This window comes from Saccopteryx leptura, chromosome 5 (assembly GCF_036850995.1).
Source record: "Saccopteryx leptura isolate mSacLep1 chromosome 5, mSacLep1_pri_phased_curated, whole genome shotgun sequence".
Classification (NCBI taxonomy): Eukaryota; Metazoa; Chordata; class Mammalia; order Chiroptera; family Emballonuridae; genus Saccopteryx; species Saccopteryx leptura.
Genome location: NC_089507.1, coordinates 40,040,923 through 40,061,199, shown reverse-complemented (window position 1 = coordinate 40,061,199; position 20,277 = coordinate 40,040,923). Strand labels below are relative to the sequence as shown.

General features: G+C 41.2%; 3 protein-coding genes across 4 annotated transcripts in view; 1 reads left to right on the top strand and 2 right to left on the bottom strand.

The window, feature by feature from the left end:
* AASDH (aminoadipate-semialdehyde dehydrogenase) overlaps window positions 1–20,277 on the top strand; it is a 178,359-nt gene that overhangs the window by 11,717 nt on the left and 146,365 nt on the right. The window lies entirely within an intron of this gene.
* Window positions 1,963–17,491, bottom strand: ARL9 (ADP ribosylation factor like GTPase 9). 2 transcript variants are annotated; one of them, XM_066385580.1, is made up of 5 exons: window positions 16,257–17,491; window positions 15,936–16,163; window positions 12,417–12,579; window positions 4,164–4,339; window positions 1,963–2,142 (listed from the first exon to the last, which is right to left on the bottom strand). In XM_066385580.1, the coding sequence occupies exons 1-5, from the start codon at window positions 16,329–16,331 to the stop codon at window positions 1,963–1,965; spliced, it is 822 nt and encodes a 273-aa protein (XP_066241677.1). In that variant the 5' UTR covers window positions 16,332–17,491. The 2 variants fall into 2 exon arrangements, with proteins under 2 accessions (XP_066241677.1, XP_066241678.1); XM_066385581.1 differs by lacking the exons at window positions 15,936–16,163; window positions 16,257–17,491 and having other exon boundaries at window positions 4,164–4,258; window positions 12,417–12,502.
* The window catches only part of SRP72 (signal recognition particle 72), a 31,697-nt gene continuing 29,686 nt past the window's right edge, over window positions 18,267–20,277 (bottom strand). The window contains exon 19 of the mRNA XM_066385573.1: window positions 18,267–19,668. Coding sequence (XP_066241670.1) covers window positions 19,491–19,668 — 178 coding nt within the window. The 3' untranslated portion in view covers window positions 18,267–19,490. The remainder of the gene's footprint in view (window positions 19,669–20,277) is intronic.

Below are 20,277 nucleotides of genomic sequence, written 5' to 3'. Positions count from 1 at the left end.
AAATTTGACAGAGAAGGTTATATGCTAACAATGGGAGGGGCTGTCTTCACCAAATTTGTTTTTTAGTATTTTGCCCCAGATTCCAAATTCTAAAGGGAAGAATTTTTAAAACAAATCCTCTTTCCAGATCTTTTTTTTCCAACTAATGATTTTCTTAGTCTTTTTAATAGACTTTTTTTAGAACAATTTTAGGTTCACAGCGAAAGTAAGCAAAACATACAGAAATTTGCCACATAGCCAGTGGTAGGACTCAGCCATTTTGCACTGGTTCGGCAGAACGGAGACTTAATTTTTTGTTGAGTTCAGTGAACCAGTTAAAATAACACTTGTAATCAGGGTCTCTCTAAGGTGGGTGCCTGGGCAGCAACCTAATGTGAAAGCCACAAATTTACATTCCTTACTCTTTAACATTCTTCTGTGCAACAGTGTATCCTGAGTGTCTGTAGTAATGTTCATTCCATCCATAGGTGAAAAAAATTGCAAGTGAGGACGCCAATCAAGAAGCAATATGGAAATATCTTAAATAACATTTTTATTGTTTTTTGTTAGTATTATTTAATATTTTTTCATTAATATTTTAAAACTCTTTCTTATAATCTAGTTTTGTGTACCTCTTTTATTCTTATTTAAATATTAAATGCATGAAATAATTTTTGTTATATCATTTTTTATACATAAAATGGTCATTAGGGCAGAGAACCCATTGTTAGATTATTTGAATCCCACCACTGCATATAGCCCCACTCGTGCATAGCCTCCCACATTATCAGCAGCCTCCATCAGAGTGCAACATTTGTTACAATTAATGATCCTGCAATGACACATCATAATCACCCAAAGTTCATAGTTAACATTAAGACTCACACTTGGGCCTGACCTGTGGTGGCGCAGTGGATAAAGTGTTGACCTGGAAATGCTGAGGTTGCCGGTTTGAAACCCTGGGCTTGCCTGGTCAAGGCACATATGGGAGTTGATGCTTCTAGCTCCTCCCCCACTTCTCTCTCTCTGTCTCTCTCTCTCTCTCTGTCTCTCCCTCCCTCTCCTCTCTAAAATAAATAAATAAATAAACAATAAATTTAAAAAAGACTCACACTTGATGTTACACTTTACTTGGGTTTGGACAAATGTATAATGACATGTATCCACTGTTATAATAGCATACAGAGTAGTGTCACTGCCCTGTAAGTCCTCTGTGCTCCACCTATTCGTCCTTCCCTTCCTCCTGGCTAGCCCCTAGCAACCACTGATTTATTTATTTTTTTACTGTCTCCATAGTTTTGCCTTTTCTAGAGTGGTATAAGGTAGCACTGAGATAAAGCAAATGTTGATTTCTGTTGTGTCTGTAGGTAAACAGAGTTATCACATTTACAAAATATTTCTAGTGAAGAAAGCTTATTTATGAAAGAAAAATGTCAAAAATTAAAAAGGCAAATCCCATAATATTCATCATCTAGTATAACAGTTTTCTAAAAGAGAAGGCTTTCCTAAATCTTTCTGAATGCTGTTAATTTGTATTTTTATGTGGGTTTAATAGCGCTTACTATTTTCTCATTGCACTATGTCCCAATATTTATTTCCCTCAAGTGTTAAACATATACTTAAAAGAAAGACATCTGGATTTTTACTTTAATATATTTTACTTAAAAATATATTAAAATGTGATGTAAGCTCATGTCATTGAAAAATTACAAATGGGATAAACATTTGCCAATATTCTTTAATTTTGTTGCTTAAAACTCCAAATTCCCCCCCCCAAAAAACATTACCAATACTTTTAAACTTCAAAATATAAAGAGATGCTCTTAATCAATTAACATTATCTCTGTGCACGTACTATGCATTGAAAAAATAGGAAATGGCTTATATTTTTATTTGAAGGTGGAAACCTTTGGCTTCAGTCTCCACTCAACACCACTCCCCGGTGACATTCTGGGCAGGAGCCGCACGGTGGGCCTGGGCCCGTCACTGCATGTCTGCAGCCAGGTGTGCAATCAGGTCTTTGGCGTCTTGCATGGTGGAGGGTATCTCTGAGCCATTCTCAGTCACTTGGGTCCCAAACAAGAACATCGTTCTGTCATTACCCACTTCAGATAGTGCCAAAGCTTCATGGATATCCGTAATGTGATAGGCTGCTTCAAGATCCTTCGCCAGGAATGAAGAAGAAAGGTGGGTTATTTTGCATTTACTGCTCTCAAAGACCCCATATTTATTTTAATATGGAGGCTATTGTGACCTCATTGTTAAGAGCCTAGTGGGTGGTTGAACATAAAAGATTTTCATCAGAATTAAACCAGTATTTATGAGTTATCAAAAATCTATTTTGGGGGGTACAAAGTTAAACCAATATAATACCTTAATCAATTTTCTAAACAGTACAATCTATTTCTAACTTTTTCTGTTTCCCTTTTTATTTCCCCAGAATTATATTTAATAGGATCAATTATTTTAATTCATTTCATTCATTAATTGGTTTTTTTGTCCATATCATGCTTTATTGATTATAGCATTTGCCATTGTCAGTTTTCTTTTGTGACCATTATTTCTACGGAACCAAAACTTTTTGGATCAAATTTTGGGGTGGGTTGAAGGGAGAGAGGAAGGAGCAGGGAGGGAGTGTGTTTAGAAAATGAAGTGGCAGGAGAAGGAAGCCGAGAAAGGAGGGCAGGTGGAGAAACAGGACAAGACGGAGAGCTGGGCAGGCTTGAAGGAGGGAAACCCACAGGAGAGGCAGAGCGAGAAGAGACGGCAGTGAGACAGCCTCTGTGCTGCCGCTGCATGGCAAGGTCAACCCATCCCAACCCGCAGGAGAGGCAGAGCGAGAAGGGACGGCAGAGAGACAGAGCCTCTGTGCTGCCGCTGCATGGCGAGGTCAACCCGTCTCAACCCACAGGAGAGGCAGAGCGAGAAGGGACGGCAGTGAGACAGAGCCCTGTGCTGCCGCTGCATGGCGAGGTCAACCCGTCCCAACCCGCAGGAGAGGCAGAGCGAGAAGGAATGGCAGTGAGACAGAGCCCTGTGCTGCCGCTGCATGGCGAGGTCAACCCGTCTCGAGGTCACAATGGCAAGGCCAGAACACACCTCTTTGCCTTCAACATATCAATAATTATTTATTAAAATGACCTCTGATATTCCCTTTTCTAAATACACACACAGATTTCAGCCATAGTTTTTAAGTCTTTTGGAAACGTTTTAGCATTTTCACTCCTAAACTGCATTTGTGATGGGCTTTGTGTTGTTTCATAGTGTTCTCCCTAAGCTTTAGGAAATCATTTTTAAATCTCTGGAAATAATCCAATATTGCATGATTTTTTCCTTATACCGGTATGAACCTATTAGCTTCCATCTCTGGGGGCCTGTGAGATGTGCCGTACTTGGTATTGGTGGGAGTTGATTACTTCTCTGTATGTTGGCTGTCTCTTATATTACCTGTCTTGACTCCTGAATTTATTTAGTCCGAAAGCCTGCAGTGACGTTTGTAACGGTGTTAATGGATCCAGTAACATGTGGATAATGTCCCAATTAATAAATTTACTGATGAAATTGGAGAGAAATAAATAGGAGAGACTGTTGGATGGGAGGAGGGGCTCTTTGAAATAATAAAAGCCCATCAGGGATACATCTGCTATGACATGGGCGTACAAATATCTGTTTGAGTCTTTACTTTCATTGCTGGATCATACGGGAATTGAATTTTTTAATATTTTAAGGAACTGTCATACTGTTTTCTTTAGTGGCTAGAGACCATTTTACATTCCCACCAACAATACACAGTTTCATTTCTTCATGGGTGTTTAATATTTTTAATGCATGTGGGTAAAATAAATGCAGGTCTGTTTAATTGATCTGAAACAATTTCTTATACATGGTAGACACAAATTTTATTGAAATCAACAATTAGTAAATGTTTATTTAATTAAATATAACGCATATTTGTATTTGTTAGATTCTTACTATGCCAAGGCAGTATACAAGGTGTTATTAGGGACACAAAAATGAGTATTAATTTCTATTCTCAAGGAGCTTATAGTGCAATAGCTCTAATAAATATAAATTAAACTGATTATCAGCACATTGTTTAATATCTACATGTTATAAAGATATTTATATTTCTTGTGTTAACAATAAAACTATTGAGTACAAATTACATGTGCACAGATTTTTACCTGTTTGTTTGCGAACACAACCAGAGGGATGATTGGGTTTGTTTCAGTTAGTTGATGGAGGTGTTTCTTGGCTTCAGGTAATCTGTTGTGATCTGCTGAATCCACCACAAAGATCAGCAGTATTCCCCTAGATACATACATTTCCCAATAGGAACGGAAAGGTTCACTGCCACCAACTACAAAGAATAGTAGAGAAAGAAGGCACACACAAAGTCACAGATGCATCCACTGAGGGGGCAAGAAAGGCACATTTAGATAACTTCTGCACACTAGACAGGTGCTCTAAAACCACAGTGTAAGAATGTCCTAGTTGACAATGACCAGAGAGTTGTTCCTGGGGAAAGAGTAGTGGGAATATTTACCCTACACAAGTGATTCATTCATTCTGTAACATGAAGGGTCAGCATAAAATACTAAATACTACAGTGAATGCCTCCTGCTCTGATATACATAGCAGCCAAGGCAGCCCTTGCATGTCCATCAGTCAGAGATCAAACAATGGGAACAAGCAACTGAAATGATTCAGCATGGTGCATCAAAACACATACTCCTCTAAAGTAATTTCTAAATGGACTGAATGCATTTAAATGAGGGTAGCCTCACTTGTACAACTTTTTTTCCTTCATCAAAATCCCAGAACTAATTTCTCCTTTTAATACTGCACTGAAAGTTAATATGATGTGGCCATTCACTAACACTTGTTTCAGAAAAAAAAAAAAAAGTACTTTTGGATATTCATTTTGCTGATTCTTCCCAGAAGAAACTTTTTGGTTAGTGACAATAATATATACACAATAAATTCAGTTTTGATTTTTCTCCTAGGACAGAGATTGGCATACTACAACCCACAGCCTAAATCTGGCCCACTGTCTATTTTTGTAAAGTCAACAAAGAAATAATTTTACATTTTTAAATGTTTAAAAGAAAAAGAATACTAATTTCATGACATGTGAACATACTGTCACATTTGGATTTCAGTGTCTACAAATACATTTTTTCAAAATAGACATCACACTATAACTGTGGAGTTGAATAGTTGCAACAGAGACCATGTGGTCCACAACCCCTAAATTATTTACTGTCTGGCCTTTTAAAAATAAAGTTTGCAGACTGCTGTTTTATAAACTTAATAAAAACATTTAACACAGTAATAGGAAATGGTCTTTATTTGCCTTTCTTTTGTATTGATTCAACTAGACATTTTTTAAATTTTGTGTTTTTAATTTTTAAAAGAATGTTGCACAATCTTCTAAGTAGTTCATATGGTTTAAATATATTTAGTTTAAACAAGAATGAACATTTGGCCCTAGCTTGGTGACTCAGTAGATAAAGTGTCCACCTGGCATGCCAGATACTATGGGTTTGACCCCAGTCATGGCACACAGGAGAAGCAACCAATGAGTACACTACTAAATGGAACAAGTAAGTGAAACAATGAATTAATGTTTCTCTTTCTCTCTCTCTCTTTCTCTCCCTCTCTCTTTTACTGTCTCTCAAAACAATGGAGAAATTTTAAAAAATTTAAAAAGACAGAAAAAAAACAAAAACAATAAACATTTAGGTTATTTCCCTTTTTTTTTCCTTCAGTGACACCTGACATTTGACTTATATAGGGATTTTTATCTTTTAGTTGTTAATTTATTTTTATTTTTTAAGTGAGAGGAGGGGAGATACAGAGATAGACTCCCACATGCGCCCCAAACAGGATTCACCCAGCAACCTGGTCTGGGGCCAGTGCTCATAACAGAGCTATTTTTGGCACCTGAGACAGGGGCTCCAAGGAGCCATCCTCAGCACCCAGGGCCAACACACTCAAATCAATTGAGCCATGGCTGCAGGAAGGGAAGAGAAAGAGAGAAGGGGGAGAGCGGGAGAAGCAGGTGGTCACCTCTCCTGAGTGCCCTGACCAGGAATCGAACCCAGGACTTCCACATGCCAGGTCAATGCTCTACCACTGAGCCAACTGGGCCAGGGCTCTAGTTGTTAATTTCTAATTTATCTTCAATGTAGTCAAAGAACATACTTTGTATAATGTCGTTTCTTTGAAAAATTTGTTTAGACTTGCTCTATGGCTCAGTAATTGGTCAATTTTAATAAATGTTCTGTGACTGTTTTAGAAGAATGTGTATTTTAGCTTTTGGATATGGCTAAAATTTTCTAATTAGACAATTTTATATTGTCCAATAGATCAAACTAGTTGATTATGTTCCAATATTATGCATCTTTCTTTTTTTTTTTTTTTTTTTTTTTTTTTTTTTTGTATTTTTCTGAAGTTGGAAACGGGGAGGCAGTCAGACAGACTCCCGCATGCGCCCGACTGGGATCCACCCGGCACGCCCATTAGGGGGTGATGCTCTGCACATCTGGGGCATCGCTCTGTTGCAAGCAGAGCCATTCTAGAACCTGAGGCAGAGGCTACAGAGCCATCCTCAGTGCCCGGGGCCAACTTTGCTCCAATGGAGCCCTGGCTGCAGGAGGAGAAGAGAGAGACAGAGATGAAGGAGAGGGGGAGGGGTGGAGAAGCAGATGGGCGCTTCTCCTGTGTGCCCTGGCCAGGAATCGAACCTGGGACTCCTGCACGCCAGGCTGATGCTCTACCACTGAGGCAACCGGCCAGGGCCGTATTGTGCATCTTTGAAGATATTTTTTCTCCTTGATACTAGTAACAATTGACAAATAGGTAGGCAAACGTGGTACTCACCTCTTCCCACAGCCACATCAAAATTACAACTAAACTACAGAACAATTATTTAGAACTATCTGAAATCAAGCTGAATAGAAGCTCTACAACTAGAGAATTAAAGAAGCCACACTGAGACTGGTAGGAAGGGTAAAGAAGCAAAAGGGGCTGGTTCCACACCCTTGTGTGGTGGATAAAAATTGGCACGTGATGTCATGGCTGCAGGGGTCCCCCCTGAGGAGTGAGGTGTCCCAGCCTCACACTAGGCCCCCAGGTTTCCAGTGTCAGGAAGAGAAGTCCCCATAACTTCTGGCTGTAAAAACCAGCAGAGGTTGAGTCTGAGGGAGGCCAAGGCTGCTGTGACCCAGGCAGCTCCTCTTAAAAGGGTCTGCACACGGACTTCCTCGGACTCTCTCCCTCCTAGCTCCAGTGCAGCGGTAGCAGCTTGAAAGGCACCAGAGACATATAGGGAGGAGCTGAATTGTCCATCATCAAGGCAAGGGCTGGGGGTGGGGGGTGGGGTCCAGCTGTCTGCCAGACAGAAGTATTGGCAGAGGCCATTGTTCCTTTAATGAACTCTCCCCCACAGAGCCCGGAAGCAGGTGTAATATCTGAGACCCCCATCAGCCTGGCTCATATGTTTGCTCTGCCCTGGTGAGTCCCTGAGGCTCCACCTCACCCAACTTTCAGGTCCACCCAAGCTGTTTTCTGTGGCTTTTCCATAGGAATGGACTGTCTTGGCTCATGTATTAGATTTTCCTAAACTCTCTCAAACAAGCAGCATCTGCCCTCAGTGAGCCTTGTACCTCTTACTAAGTGACCTCAGGCCTTGTTTTAGTAGCAACCAGCCTTGGTTCACAGCTAGGCCTCACCTGGGCACCAGCAGAAGTAGCAGCCATCTGCAGACTGCTTTGTAGCTCATGCCAGGTGGCCTTGGGCAGAACACTGGCAGTGACTGACCTTGGCCTGCACCTCCTGGGAGGCCCCAGAACCGGCACACCAAATGGACAACCTCAGCAGGCACCAGAGCCCTGATGAAGTAAATTCTTCCTGGTGGGCGGATCCCTGCACGGCTGATCCTCCATGGTGGTCAAAGGTCAGTGGTCCCAGCCAGTCCTTACAGCTGTTCAGCCTGGGGGCGAGTCTTTCCCATCGACAGGACAAAAACAATCAAGGCTCAACTACAAGAGCAGGGTGTACACAGCCCACAGGGAGTATGCCTGGAGTGCCCAGCTGGGATGAACAGAGAGGCTGTGCCGCTGAAACCTGCCAGACACCTATGACATTAGGTCTCTCTCCCAAGCCTGGGAGCTGTAGCAGCTCTACCTGATTCATAGAAACAAAAACAGGGAGGCTGCCAAAAATGAGCAAAGAAACATGTCCCAAATAAAAGGATAGAACAAAACTGCGAAAAAGAACTAAATAAAATGGAGACAAGCAATCTACTAGATGCAGAGTCCAAAAGACTGGTTATAAGGATCCTCAGTGAACTTGGTGATAACCTCAACAGCACAAAAAAGGACCACTCAGAAATGAAGGGTACACTAGATGAAATTAAGAATAATTTACTGGGAATCAACAGTGGAATAGATGAAACTGAGACTCATATCAGCGATTTGGGATACAAGGAAGTAAAAAACACCCAATCAGAATAGCAAAAAGGAAAAAATCCAGAAAAATGAGACTCTGGGACAACTTCAAGCATACCAACATTCGCATCATGGGGGTACCGGAAGGAGAAGAGAAAGAGCAAGAAATTGAAAACTTATTTGAAAAACAAATGACAGGCCCTGGCCGGTTGGCTCAGCAGTAGAGCATCGGCCTGGCGTGTGGAAGTCCCAGGTTCAATTCCCGGTCAGGCACACAGGAGAAGTGCCCATCTGCTTCTCCACCCTCCCCCTCTCCTCCCTCTCTGTCTCTCTCTTTCCCTCCTGTAGCCGAGGCTCCATTGGAGCAAAGTTGGCCCAGGTGCTGAGGATGGCTCCATGGCCTCTACCTCAGGCACTAGAATGGCTCCGATTGCAGCGGAGCAATACCCCAGAGGGGCCGAGCATCACCCCCTGGTGGGCATGCTGGGTGGATCCTGGTTGGGTGCATGCAGGAGTCTGTCTGACTGCCTCCCTGCTTCTAACTTTGGAAAAATACAAAAAAAAAAAAAGACATAACTTCCCTAATCTGGTGAAAGAAATAAATAGACATATAAGTCCAGGAAGTACAGACAGTTTCAAACCCAAAGAGGCCTACACCAAGACACATCATAATTAAAATGCAGCCTGACCAAGCGGTGGCACAGTGGATAGAGCGTCGGACTGGTATGTGAAGGACCCAGGTTCGAGACCCCAAGGTCGCTATCTTGAGCGAGGGCTCATCTGGTTTGAGCAAAGCTTACTAGCTTGGACCCAAAGTCGCTGGCTAGATCAAGGGGTTACTCGGTCTGCTGAAGGCCCATGGTCAAGGCACATATGAGAAAGCAATCAATGAATAACTAAGGTGTCGCAACGAAAAACTGATGATTTATGCTTCTCATCTCTCTCTGTTCCTGTCTGTCTGTCCCTATCTATCCCTCTCTCTCTGTAAAAAAAAATAAAAATAAAAAATAAAAAATAAAATGCAAAATTTTAAATACACCCTGGCTGGTTGGCTCAATGGATAGAGCGCTGGCCCTGAGTGTGGACATCCCAGGTTTAATTCCTGGTCAGGGTACACAAGAGAAGCAACCATTTGCTTTTCTCCTCCCCTCCCCTCCCTCTCTTCCTTCTCTCCTTCCTCCTCCTGCAGCCAGTGGCTTGATTGGTTACAGCAGCAGCCTGGGCACTGAAGATAGTTCAGTTGGTCTGAGCGTATCAGGTGCTAAAAATAGCTTGGTTGATTCGAGCATCACCCCAGATAGGGGTTGCCAGGTGCATCCCGGTCAGGGCGTATGTGCAAGTCTGTCTCACTATCTCTCCTTCTCTCACTTGAAAAAAACATATGTTAAACACAAAGAGAGAATCAAAAGCAGTGAGAGAAAAGCAGTTAGTTACCTACAAGGGAGCTCCCCTAAGACTGTCCGCTGACTTCTCAACAGAAACTTTGTAGGCCAGAAGGAATGGACAAGAAACCATCTTTGTTTATTTTATTTTTTGGCAAGAAATATTTAAAATGATGAAAAGTAAGGACATATAACCAAGATTACTCTACCCAGCAAAGTTATCATTTATAATCAAAGGACAGATAAAGTGCTTTTCAGACAAGAAAAAACTAGAGGAGCTCATCACCAACAAACCAGTATTGTACAAAATGTTAAAGGATCTTTTTTAAGAAGAAGAAATATGAACAATAATATGGCAATAAACACATTATCTATCAACAATTGAATCTAAAAAAAAATGAATGAAACAAAAACACAAAATAAATGAACAAACAGAACAGAAACAGACTCAGATACAGAGAATGGTTTGACAGTTGCCAGATAGGAGGTAGCTGGGCAGGACGGGTGAGAAAAGGTGAAAGGATTAAGAAGTACAAATTGGTAGTTACTGAATAGGCATAGGGATGTAAATTACAGCATAGGGAATATAGTCAATAATATTCTAATAACTATATATGGTGTCAGATGGTGCAAGACTCACTGGGATGATCATTTAGTAAGTCATGTATTGTCTAATACAGGAGTGTACACCTCAAACTAATATAACAATGTATGTCAACTGTAATTGAAAATTAAAAAATGATTTAAAAAAAGTACTTGACAAAGATATGTTTAAAATATCTTGCCCCAATTGTAGATCTGTCCATTTCTCACCCTGGGTGGGTCCTTCCTTCTTTCCTCCTCCTTTTCACTTTTTATATTGTGAAATTATTTTTTAGCTATCTATTTGGTCAAAATGATTAATTCTTCTATAGCTTCTGGGCAAATTGAAACCTCTATTCCTAACAATGCTTTTTTCTTAAAAGATTTGCTTACAAGTTTACTAATTTCCCTGTTCACCATTTTCTCTTTGTAACTGGACAAAAGCAAAATTAGAAGGTGATTGCAGTAATCTAAGTAGGAGATAATAGAGGTTCCAATTCATATAGAGGTAGTGGGAAAGGATATAACTGATGAATTCGAGATTTGTTGTGGAGGTAGAAAAATTCATGGTGGTTTTGTTGTTTTGTTTTGTTTTGTTTTTACAGGGACAGAGAGAGAGATAGATAGGGACAGACAGGAACAGAAAGAGATGAGAAGCATCAATCATCAGTTTTTCGTTGCGACACCTTAGTTGTTCATTGATTGCTTTCTCATATGTGCCTTGACCGTGGGCCTTCAGCAGACCGAGTAACCCCTTGCTCAAGCCAGTGACCTTGGGTCCAAGCTGGTGAGCTTTTTGCTCAAGCCAGATAAGCCCGCGCTCAAGCTGGCGACCTCGGGGTCTCGAACCCGGGTTCTTCTGCATCTTAGTCCAAAGCTCTATCCACTGCGCCACTGCCTGGTCAGGCCATGGTGTTTTATTGGAGGTGGGGATATAGGAGGAAGAAACAGGGTGATTCCTGTTTTCTGTCTTGAGCAACTTGATGGGTACTGATCAGTGGATTATAAGGAAAGGATCAGATATGGAGATATATCAAGCATTCTGTTTTGACTATGTTAAGTTTGAGAGGCCAATTAGACAGCTAGGTGGAGATATCAAGTGACATTTGAGTATGTTTGGGCAGAACAGATAAATTTGGAAATCATTAGCATATAGATGGAGGATGGATAAAATCATCCAAGAAAAGAGTGTGAAGAGAAAATAAGAGGATCTGATGAAACTTTGGGAAACAGTAGTCTTTAGAGCGTGGTGACTCCAGAATTACTATAGAGTAGCGGCTTCTGGGATGCCATCTGTCGACAAGAAGAGGTTTGGGGTTTGCCTGAAGCTGCAGTTGCAGAGAAGGAAGCACACCATATTTACTTAGATCGCATGTTTATTTGGAGTAGGGAGGAGGGAGGCTCTTATAGGAGGGGTATAAAGCAGGGGTCCCCAAACTTTTTACACAGGGGGCCAGTTCACTGTCCCTCAGACCATTGGAGGGCCAGACTATTAAAAAAACTATGAACAAATCTCTATGCACACTGTACAGATCTTATTTTAAATATTTAAAATGATGAAAAGTAAGGACATATAACCAAGATTAAAGTAAAAAAACAAAACGGGAACAAATACAATATTTAAAATAAAGAACAAGTAAATTTAAATCAACCAACTGACCAGTATTTCAATGGGAACTATGCTCCTCTCACTGACCACCAATGAAAGAGGTGCCCCTTCTGGAAGTGCGGCGGGGGCCGGATAAATGGCCTCAGGGGGCCGCATGTGGCCCGCAGGCCGTAGTTTGGGGACCCCTGGTATAAAGCCTCCTCTCAACTCTCCTTTATCATCAGCACTGTAAAAAGGCAGAAAGGGGTTTCCCCCACCGTGCACCTGAGAATTAAACTACACATGCTTTTTAAATATTTAGGAGACTCTGACCTAGTGTTACTTTTCACAAGGACCCAAGGTTGATAATATGTCTGGCTTAAGGTATAACAAAGTGAAGCTATCTTGTAACTAAGGAGAAAGAGGGCTTACTCTCCAGGAACTCCATCTGGCTGTCTTCAGTGTTGATGCACACTGCATTGAAACCTTGGGTGGGTGCGTCGCTGTGCTGGACTCTGTTTAAAGCTAGAGAGTGGAGAACACTGGTCTTGCCAGCTCCATCGAGGCCCAGCACTAGGATATGATTATTTATCTCCTGTGAAACAAAGGATAAATCAATAAACCTATATACTACCAGGGCCTTGTTTTCCTGGTCCCTGGCATTGTGCCTTCCTGTGGCAGGACCCAATACTTGTCAAATTGTAAAACAGAATAAAACCTCACAAAATACTTAATAGATGTAGAACAAAATGTACCAGTCTCAGTTTGTATTTTATAATCAGCCATTAGTTAAGTGATTCCCTCTCCATCCCTCCTCTCCTTGTCAATCTATCAAATAAAATATACTTTCCATCTATGTAAGGATTTGGGGGAAGTGCCAGAGATCACAGGGCCAATTTTCAGATTTCATTTTGCTTCTTGAGTTCGTGTCCACCGGAAACTGCACCACAATTCAGTTTGTTTGGGGTCTTGGCACCTCCCTGGTGCCTCCAGTAATGACTGAACCATTGCACATGGAGGCATCTAAGGTCTCATTAGTTTGTCTTGTCTTCCCAATTGCCTTACACGATCGTGTAAGGCAAGGTTGCCCAACTGGATCATTAGATTAAAAGCTTGTAAGGTAAGATTCCCCTCTTATACTTTTAGATCTAAGTATCATAATTAAATGAAAAGGCTAAGATTATAGAAATTGTTAAAATAGCTCCAATAATCAATGACCATTTATTTTAAAACCTGATGTTAAAACCTATTGAACTAGATGTAACCTTTAGATAGAAGTATCCACCAACACACCAGCCTTAGAAATTTTTATAACAAATGATTGAGGGACAGGGCAGGCTGGAAAATGAAAGTTCAGAGTGCCCAGAAAGGTGGGTTTTAGGGCACAAACTTCAACATAAATGGTAATCAATGAGCAACCATACAGCCAGACTGCTCACAGGGAGTTAATACTTTTTCCCGAATAGCCTTCTAAAGAGGTTTCTCGTGTACAAAAAAAGCATTAGCAAATATCTTCAATGATACTGGTTTTAATATAACAATAATCTTATACATTTCTGCTTGAACACTGAATGTCAACATTAGATTGACTGGATTTCTGGTTTAAAAAAAAGAAAGTGACCCCAAACAGCGCTAGAATGTCTATCCAAACTCTTTATTAAATAAGATATATGTGCAAGTAGGATGTTTAAGATCTAGACTAATAGAGACTTGTGTAGAGAACATGTTTATGAAGACTGTCTAGAGAATGCCAGAATTCGAAAAACTATGTTTGTTGTTAGAGTGAATTCTTGATGGCTTTTAAAGTAAACAGTATTTCCATTGATGTTTCCTATCTCCATCCCAAACTCCTTCCCCATGCCCTCCCATCTGTATCTAAATGTTGTAATGTCATTCCAGGAGTGGGTTGGTACGGACGAGGGACTTGATTGGATGGTTTGAAACTGCATCCTATAAAGCAGTGGTGGCACCAAGAAGTGGCTGCGGGGTGTGGGTCGTATCCCTGTCCTTATTGCCACCAACAGCCCTTCTCAGGCTACCCCTGTATTTCATTAATTTCAAGATAAAGTTTCTTTCACATTTTAATATCTCTGAAATGAGGCTTTTACAATCCATGGTAAGTCTTACTTCGGTTGGAAGTATTTTTTTTCCTTAGTGGTACCTAACTAAAGTAACGGCCGCTTAGATCTGAAACGTTGTGAGAAAAACAGTTCGCTACTCTCTTTCCCACCATATCACTCACCCCAAGTTCAGTGGTGGGATTCAGCCGGTTTGCACCAGTTCGACAGAACTGATACCTAATTTTTGGTTGAGTTCGGTGAACTGATTGTTAAAATGACACTTGTAATCAGGGTTCTAACATGGGTACCTGGGCAGCCGCCCAATGTGGAAATCACAAATCTACATTGCTTACTCTTTTTAACATTCATCTGTGCAACAGCATATTCTAAGTGCCTGTAGTAATAATGTTCACTCTGTCCATAGGTAAAGGAATGGGATCCTACTCCTACAGTGAAAAGATGGTTAAGGATAAATCACACAGCTGATAATGCTTGGATGAAAGTGAAGAAAACTGTGAGGATGCCAATCAAGAAGCAATATCTCAAATTGACAGTTTTATTGTTTTTTTTGGTCAAGTATTATTTAATATATTTTTTATTAATATTTTAAAACTTTTGTAATATAATCTAGTTTTGTGTGCCTCTTTTACTATTCTTATTTAAGTATAAATGCATGAAATAATAAACTACCTTTCGGTATATTGTTTTTTATACTTAAAGCGGTCATTAGGGCAGAGAACCGGTTGTTAAGTTATTTGAATCCCAGCACTGCCTAAGTTCACCCTATCTAGAAATCCAGTAGGCACTGATGCTTTATAAAATGAGATTCTGGACACTACTGTTCCTTGTAGTTAAATTTATTCCTTTATGTATACATGGATCTATGTAGTCTGTTTTACCAGATATCAAATCTATATGAAGATTCACATTGTTTAAAACCAGAAAGCAGCTCTGAGTCCAGGAACTCTCAGACCACTGAACCGACTAAGCTGATCCAAACAATGCCTGGTCCTTCTTTCTTCCTCCCACTCCACCTCCAATTGCAAAATTGTATGAAATACACATAACAAAATTTATCATCTTAACCATTTTTTAAGCGCACCATTCAGTGGTATGAAATACATTCATTCATAATGTTGTGTGCAACCATCACCAACTCCCTCTCCAGAACTCTTTTCATCTTGTAAACACGAATTCTGTACCCATTAAATACTAACTCCCTAAATACTAACTCCCTGTTCTCCCTTGCCCCCGGGCGCTGGCAACCACCATTTATTGTCTCTGGTTTTAACTACTTTAGGTACCTCTTATAAGTGGAATCATAGGTATTTGCCTTTTTGTGACTGCAACGCCAGGTTTCTGAGACCTCTCAGTTTAACCTTTGTGACCTCCTTTCTGGCCGCTGATGGTCTGAAAACAATGGAAGCCGTAACCACAGCACCCACTGAAAAGGTCGGGACAACTCAAAAACACATTCACATCTGGCACAAATTCAGGAACCCTGCACCTTCTGCCAAAAAACTTACCCAACAGAAAGGACTGGGATAGAGAGCCTGCGTACAGCGAGGGTTAGGGGCGTGCTTGTGTGACCTAACTGAACAAGATGGGGACAGAGGACCGTTCAGGTGTCTTTGTTTCAAAACTAGACCTGATGAGGGTTGGGACGCAGGTCAGGGTGAGGGTGAGCAGGGGACCAGAGAGAAGGGGTCAGCGATGGGTCATTGGAAGCTTTGACATATTCACTTCCATCCACAGATGAAAAGCCCCAAACGAGACCCAATTCCCAATTCCCTTCCGCGTGGGTGGAGGCCTCGGAAGTAACAGAGGGGGCCCTGCGGCCTGAACGCTTGACAAAGGCTTTCCGAAGCGGCCTGAGGCATCAGTCTCTTACCGGGGGCTCCAGCAGGGGCTTTACCAAGATGCTGTTGTCCTTCTCTTCCTCTTCTTTTCCCTTAAATTGTTCTTTCTCTGTCTCTCGCTCTTTATGATTGTCCTCTTTTCTCTTACCTTTCTTCTCCTTCCCATTCTCTTTCCCCTTTTCCTTAATTTTCTCCTCCACCTCCTTCCCGTTCCCCTTTTCCTTAATTTTCTCCTCCACCTCCTTCCCTTTCCCCTTTTCCTTAATTTTCTCCTCCACCTCCTTCCCTTTCCCTTTTTCCTTAATTTTCTCCTCTACCTCCTTCCCTTTCCCCTTTTCCTTAATTTTCTCCACCTCCTTCCCTTTTCCCCGATTTTTCTCTTTCTCTGGCTCCTTTCCCTTCTCTTTCTTCACTTTCCCCCTCTCCATTTTCCCATTCCTGGTTTCCTTCCCTCCCACGCGCCTGCGCGCTGGACTAGCAGCCCTGGGTCCCGGCAAGTGTGGCCCCTACGGGAGGCGCCGGCAGAGACGTAGGTCCACGTGGCGTTGACCACATCCGCAGTCTCCGCGGCGGGGCCAGTCCCGGGGCGTGCGGGCTGCCACCGGCGTCTGGTACTCGCTCTCCCAAGGCTGCATGCCCGCGGACTCCCCAAACCTTAAGAAGGAAGGCGTTTAACGAGGGGAAGGCGGAGACGCTAGAGGTCGAGCCTAGCCAAAGGGACCCTGAAAACCCAGCGTGGCTGATCTTCAGTGCAGGAAAAAGCATCCCCAGGCGCCACTTCTTCGGGAGGACGTCCTATGGCGTAATTCCCTCGGGCTAGGCATGGCGTCTCGGAAAGGCCTTTCACAGGCCGGATTTAAGCATCTCGCCTTTCCTGAATCACCTCCATGCCCCATCCACACAGGCCTCCCACCAGGAGAACCCCGAGGGGTGAGAGTGCTGAGCATCTCGAGAGGATGCCCCCCTCGCCCAGTGATAATCACAAGCCTGTCAAGTGAGGTTGGGTACGTCCCGATCCTAGCCCGTCAACCTAACTGGTAGTGTCTCCGCTGTCCAGGATGCTTAGGAAAAACAATAGAGGACAGTGAATGTTTCTCGTATTTTAAAAGCTTCTATTTCACTTTTAAGAATTCTCGATTAATTTAGTTGTCTGCCAGAATCACGGCTACTACTAATGCAGGGCATTAAAAAAAATAAAGAAAAACCATTTGTCACCCCCAGTGACATATGCAACAAATTAGGAAACTGGGCTGGCTTCTCAAAGGCTGTGTCTAGTTGCTTAAACTGAGAAGTATATGGATGGTTCTTTTGTTAAACTGGACTCTGGTATATTTCACAAACTAACAAAATTATCTTACTGCAATAAAGTGACTTTTCTTCACCAGATCTGTTTCAAATAGGCTTATATGGAACAATGAATGAACGGCAGGATCCAGAAGGCTTGAGTAAGGCAGGTTTTTAAGGTTAGCAGTTTCCAAGTAGTCTTAAAAATGCTGTGCTTAGTAACTTAATAAAATGTTTGCTCCTCCATTTATTGATATACAAGTATCAACACCATGAATTTTTAATGAAATTAAAAACTGAGTTCTCTCAATCCCATTAATTACCTTTGTGGCTTTGCTGAAAGGGCTGGAGAGAATTTTAGATATTCAGTTTAAAAAATTCTCAGATAAACTAACCAGGAAGTCCTCCATAAAATGCCAACATCCCAAACACCTTAATCCATACTCACTGCTAGAATATTTTATTTTAAAATGTGCCACAGTGAATGGATGCATCCATATTGGTTTTTTATAAATGTAGACACACACACACACATATATATACAAGGTGTAAATGTCACTGGTTAAAGACCTATGCTAAAAGAAGAAGTAACTACTAGAAAATTAATGTAGATGTTTACAATTCATTTGACAAAAACGTATTTAAACTGAGGTTTCGGTTGCTTAGTAATGACTGTAAATAGCAATGACAGGCTAAAGAAGTATAAATTTCACTTTGTGCCTTCTGCCAATATTTTTAATGGCAGATAATATTCACCAAAATTCTGTACCTTAGTTAAACCTAAAAAATGATTATCCTTACCAAAGAAATTTAGTGGAATCCTAAATAACAAAGTTGCTAACAATTATTCTTGTAATGAGCTATATATTTAGAAGAAATGAATCTGTCACTCTCACCAAGACTATTCTGAGAGCTCAAAAAGTACTATACCATAATATAGCATTCATATATAAGAGGTTCTCTTGTTGAGATGCCACTACAGATTCTGATTGTTAAACACAAAGGCAGCACCATTATTCTTACTTTTGTAAAGGAGGAAATCAATCCTTTAAAAATAACTTTGAAGAAGTTTCAGTAGGTATGTTCAAAGTCAAACACAGCAGCACTTTATTAACAAGGATGGAGTAATATGATCACAAGGAAATAACTCTTAAGTCTAAATTCAGTGCTAGCTTGGGCAGCATAAAATGAATTCTAACCAGGGTGAGCATCCCAGTGTGTCTGTCTTGCAGCTGTTCAATGGGAAAGTCGCTTATAAAGAAAGACCAGAGCAACACTGACCCACAGACTGACCGTATGTATAATACTCCATTATTTTGGGGAGGGCAATGAATAGTCATACACCTAACTAGAAAGAGGAGTCATCTGAGTATTTACTAATTGGGCCAAACAGTACTGTTAAGTTTTAATACTGCCTGCTACTGAACTATGGTATTGATTTCCTCTCTACATAGGAAGTCAGTGTTCATGTTCTTGTCAGCCATTAAATCGGATTGAGACAGTCCAAACCCATATGACCTCAGAAGAGTGGGTCTAAGAGCCAACTTCTTATAACATTGATGTTTTCCTTGAGTGATTTATAGTGCTAAATCAGCACAATGCTACCATAATCTGAAAATGATATGAGGGTACAAAGGAGTCCTAGTTTATATATATGTATATATATACATATACAAACATACTTTTCATTACTATATAGTATCCCATATTCCAGTATCACATGACAGAGAATCTATGGTAAAAATTAATCAAGACATTTAGTTTTCCTGTGGCCACTCATGTAATGAAGAACACAAGTGTATCATTAAGGTCCCTTTTTATCACATGATATTTCTAAGCAGGTATTTGGAATGCTCAGAAGATTCCACTTTCAGTTTCTAAGACCTCCTGAGACATAATTAAAGTGGGACTTGACAGGAACAAGTATCTTTGGACTCTAGTTAAAACAGCAGAAGTAATTTGTGTTTATATCCCAGGAAACTTCAGATAACATGCCTTGTTTAACAAGAAACTGTAATACAAACCACCACCAGATCAGCACACAAAGAAACAGATATCTAGGTGGGTAAATGCCCAATTATTCTGAGTCCTCCTCATCTGTGCAAAGCCAGGTGGAACAAGTAGGCCAAGGTTGACTAGGCAGAATTGGAGGAAGCTGTTTTCCCTTTCGATGCACAAGAAAACAATTTTATGAAAATGTGGGGATGAGAGAGGGAGCAGCTCTGTGTTTCTCGCTGTTACCTTTATTATGTTCCTAGTGTCACTAGACTACTTTAAAAATAGCCTGCAACAAGAATGTTCTATCACCAGCCACCTTTTCCACCTTTCTTCTTTTTCTGTTGCTGTTTCTTCTTTGTTGCTGGGGCCCCGGCCGGCTTCTGGTGCCTGGGGGGTACGATATTACTTGTCGATGCAGATGTCGTCGCAGCACTGCCGGGTCTTGGGGAGGTGGGTGGGCTGCTCACAGTTTTACTGGCATCCCTGAAATCAGATCAGAGAAGTGTTGGTCATTCATATATTCAACAAAGAAAAAGGCTATAAAAACATACATACATGGATTTCACTTTCCATCCCTAACAATTCCCACACACATTCTATTTATTTTAAGATGGGTTCCCCAACTCTTTATCCATTTTCCTTTTTTAATAAAATTTGTTTCTGCTTTACATTAATGATTAAGTAATATATGGTATATGCCAACTCTTAGAAAGCTTAGAAAATAAAAAAAATTGAAATGACTTAATAACATTTTTTTTTCTTTTTGTGACAGAGAGGGAGGGACAGATAGGGACGGATGGACAGACAGACAGGAAGGGAGAGAAATGAGAAGCATCCATTCTTCGTTGTGGCACCTTAAGTTTTCATTGATTGCTTTCTCATATGTGCCTTGACTAGGGGACTACACCAGAGCAAGTAAAAGCCAGCAACCTTTAGGCTCAAGCCAGCGACCATGGGGTCATGTCCATGATCCCATGCTCAGGCCAGCAACCCCACGCTCAAGCCGTATGAGTCACACTCAAGCCAGCAACCTTGGGGTTCAAATCTGGGTTCTCCACTTCCCAGTCCGACACTCTATCTACTACTGTGCCA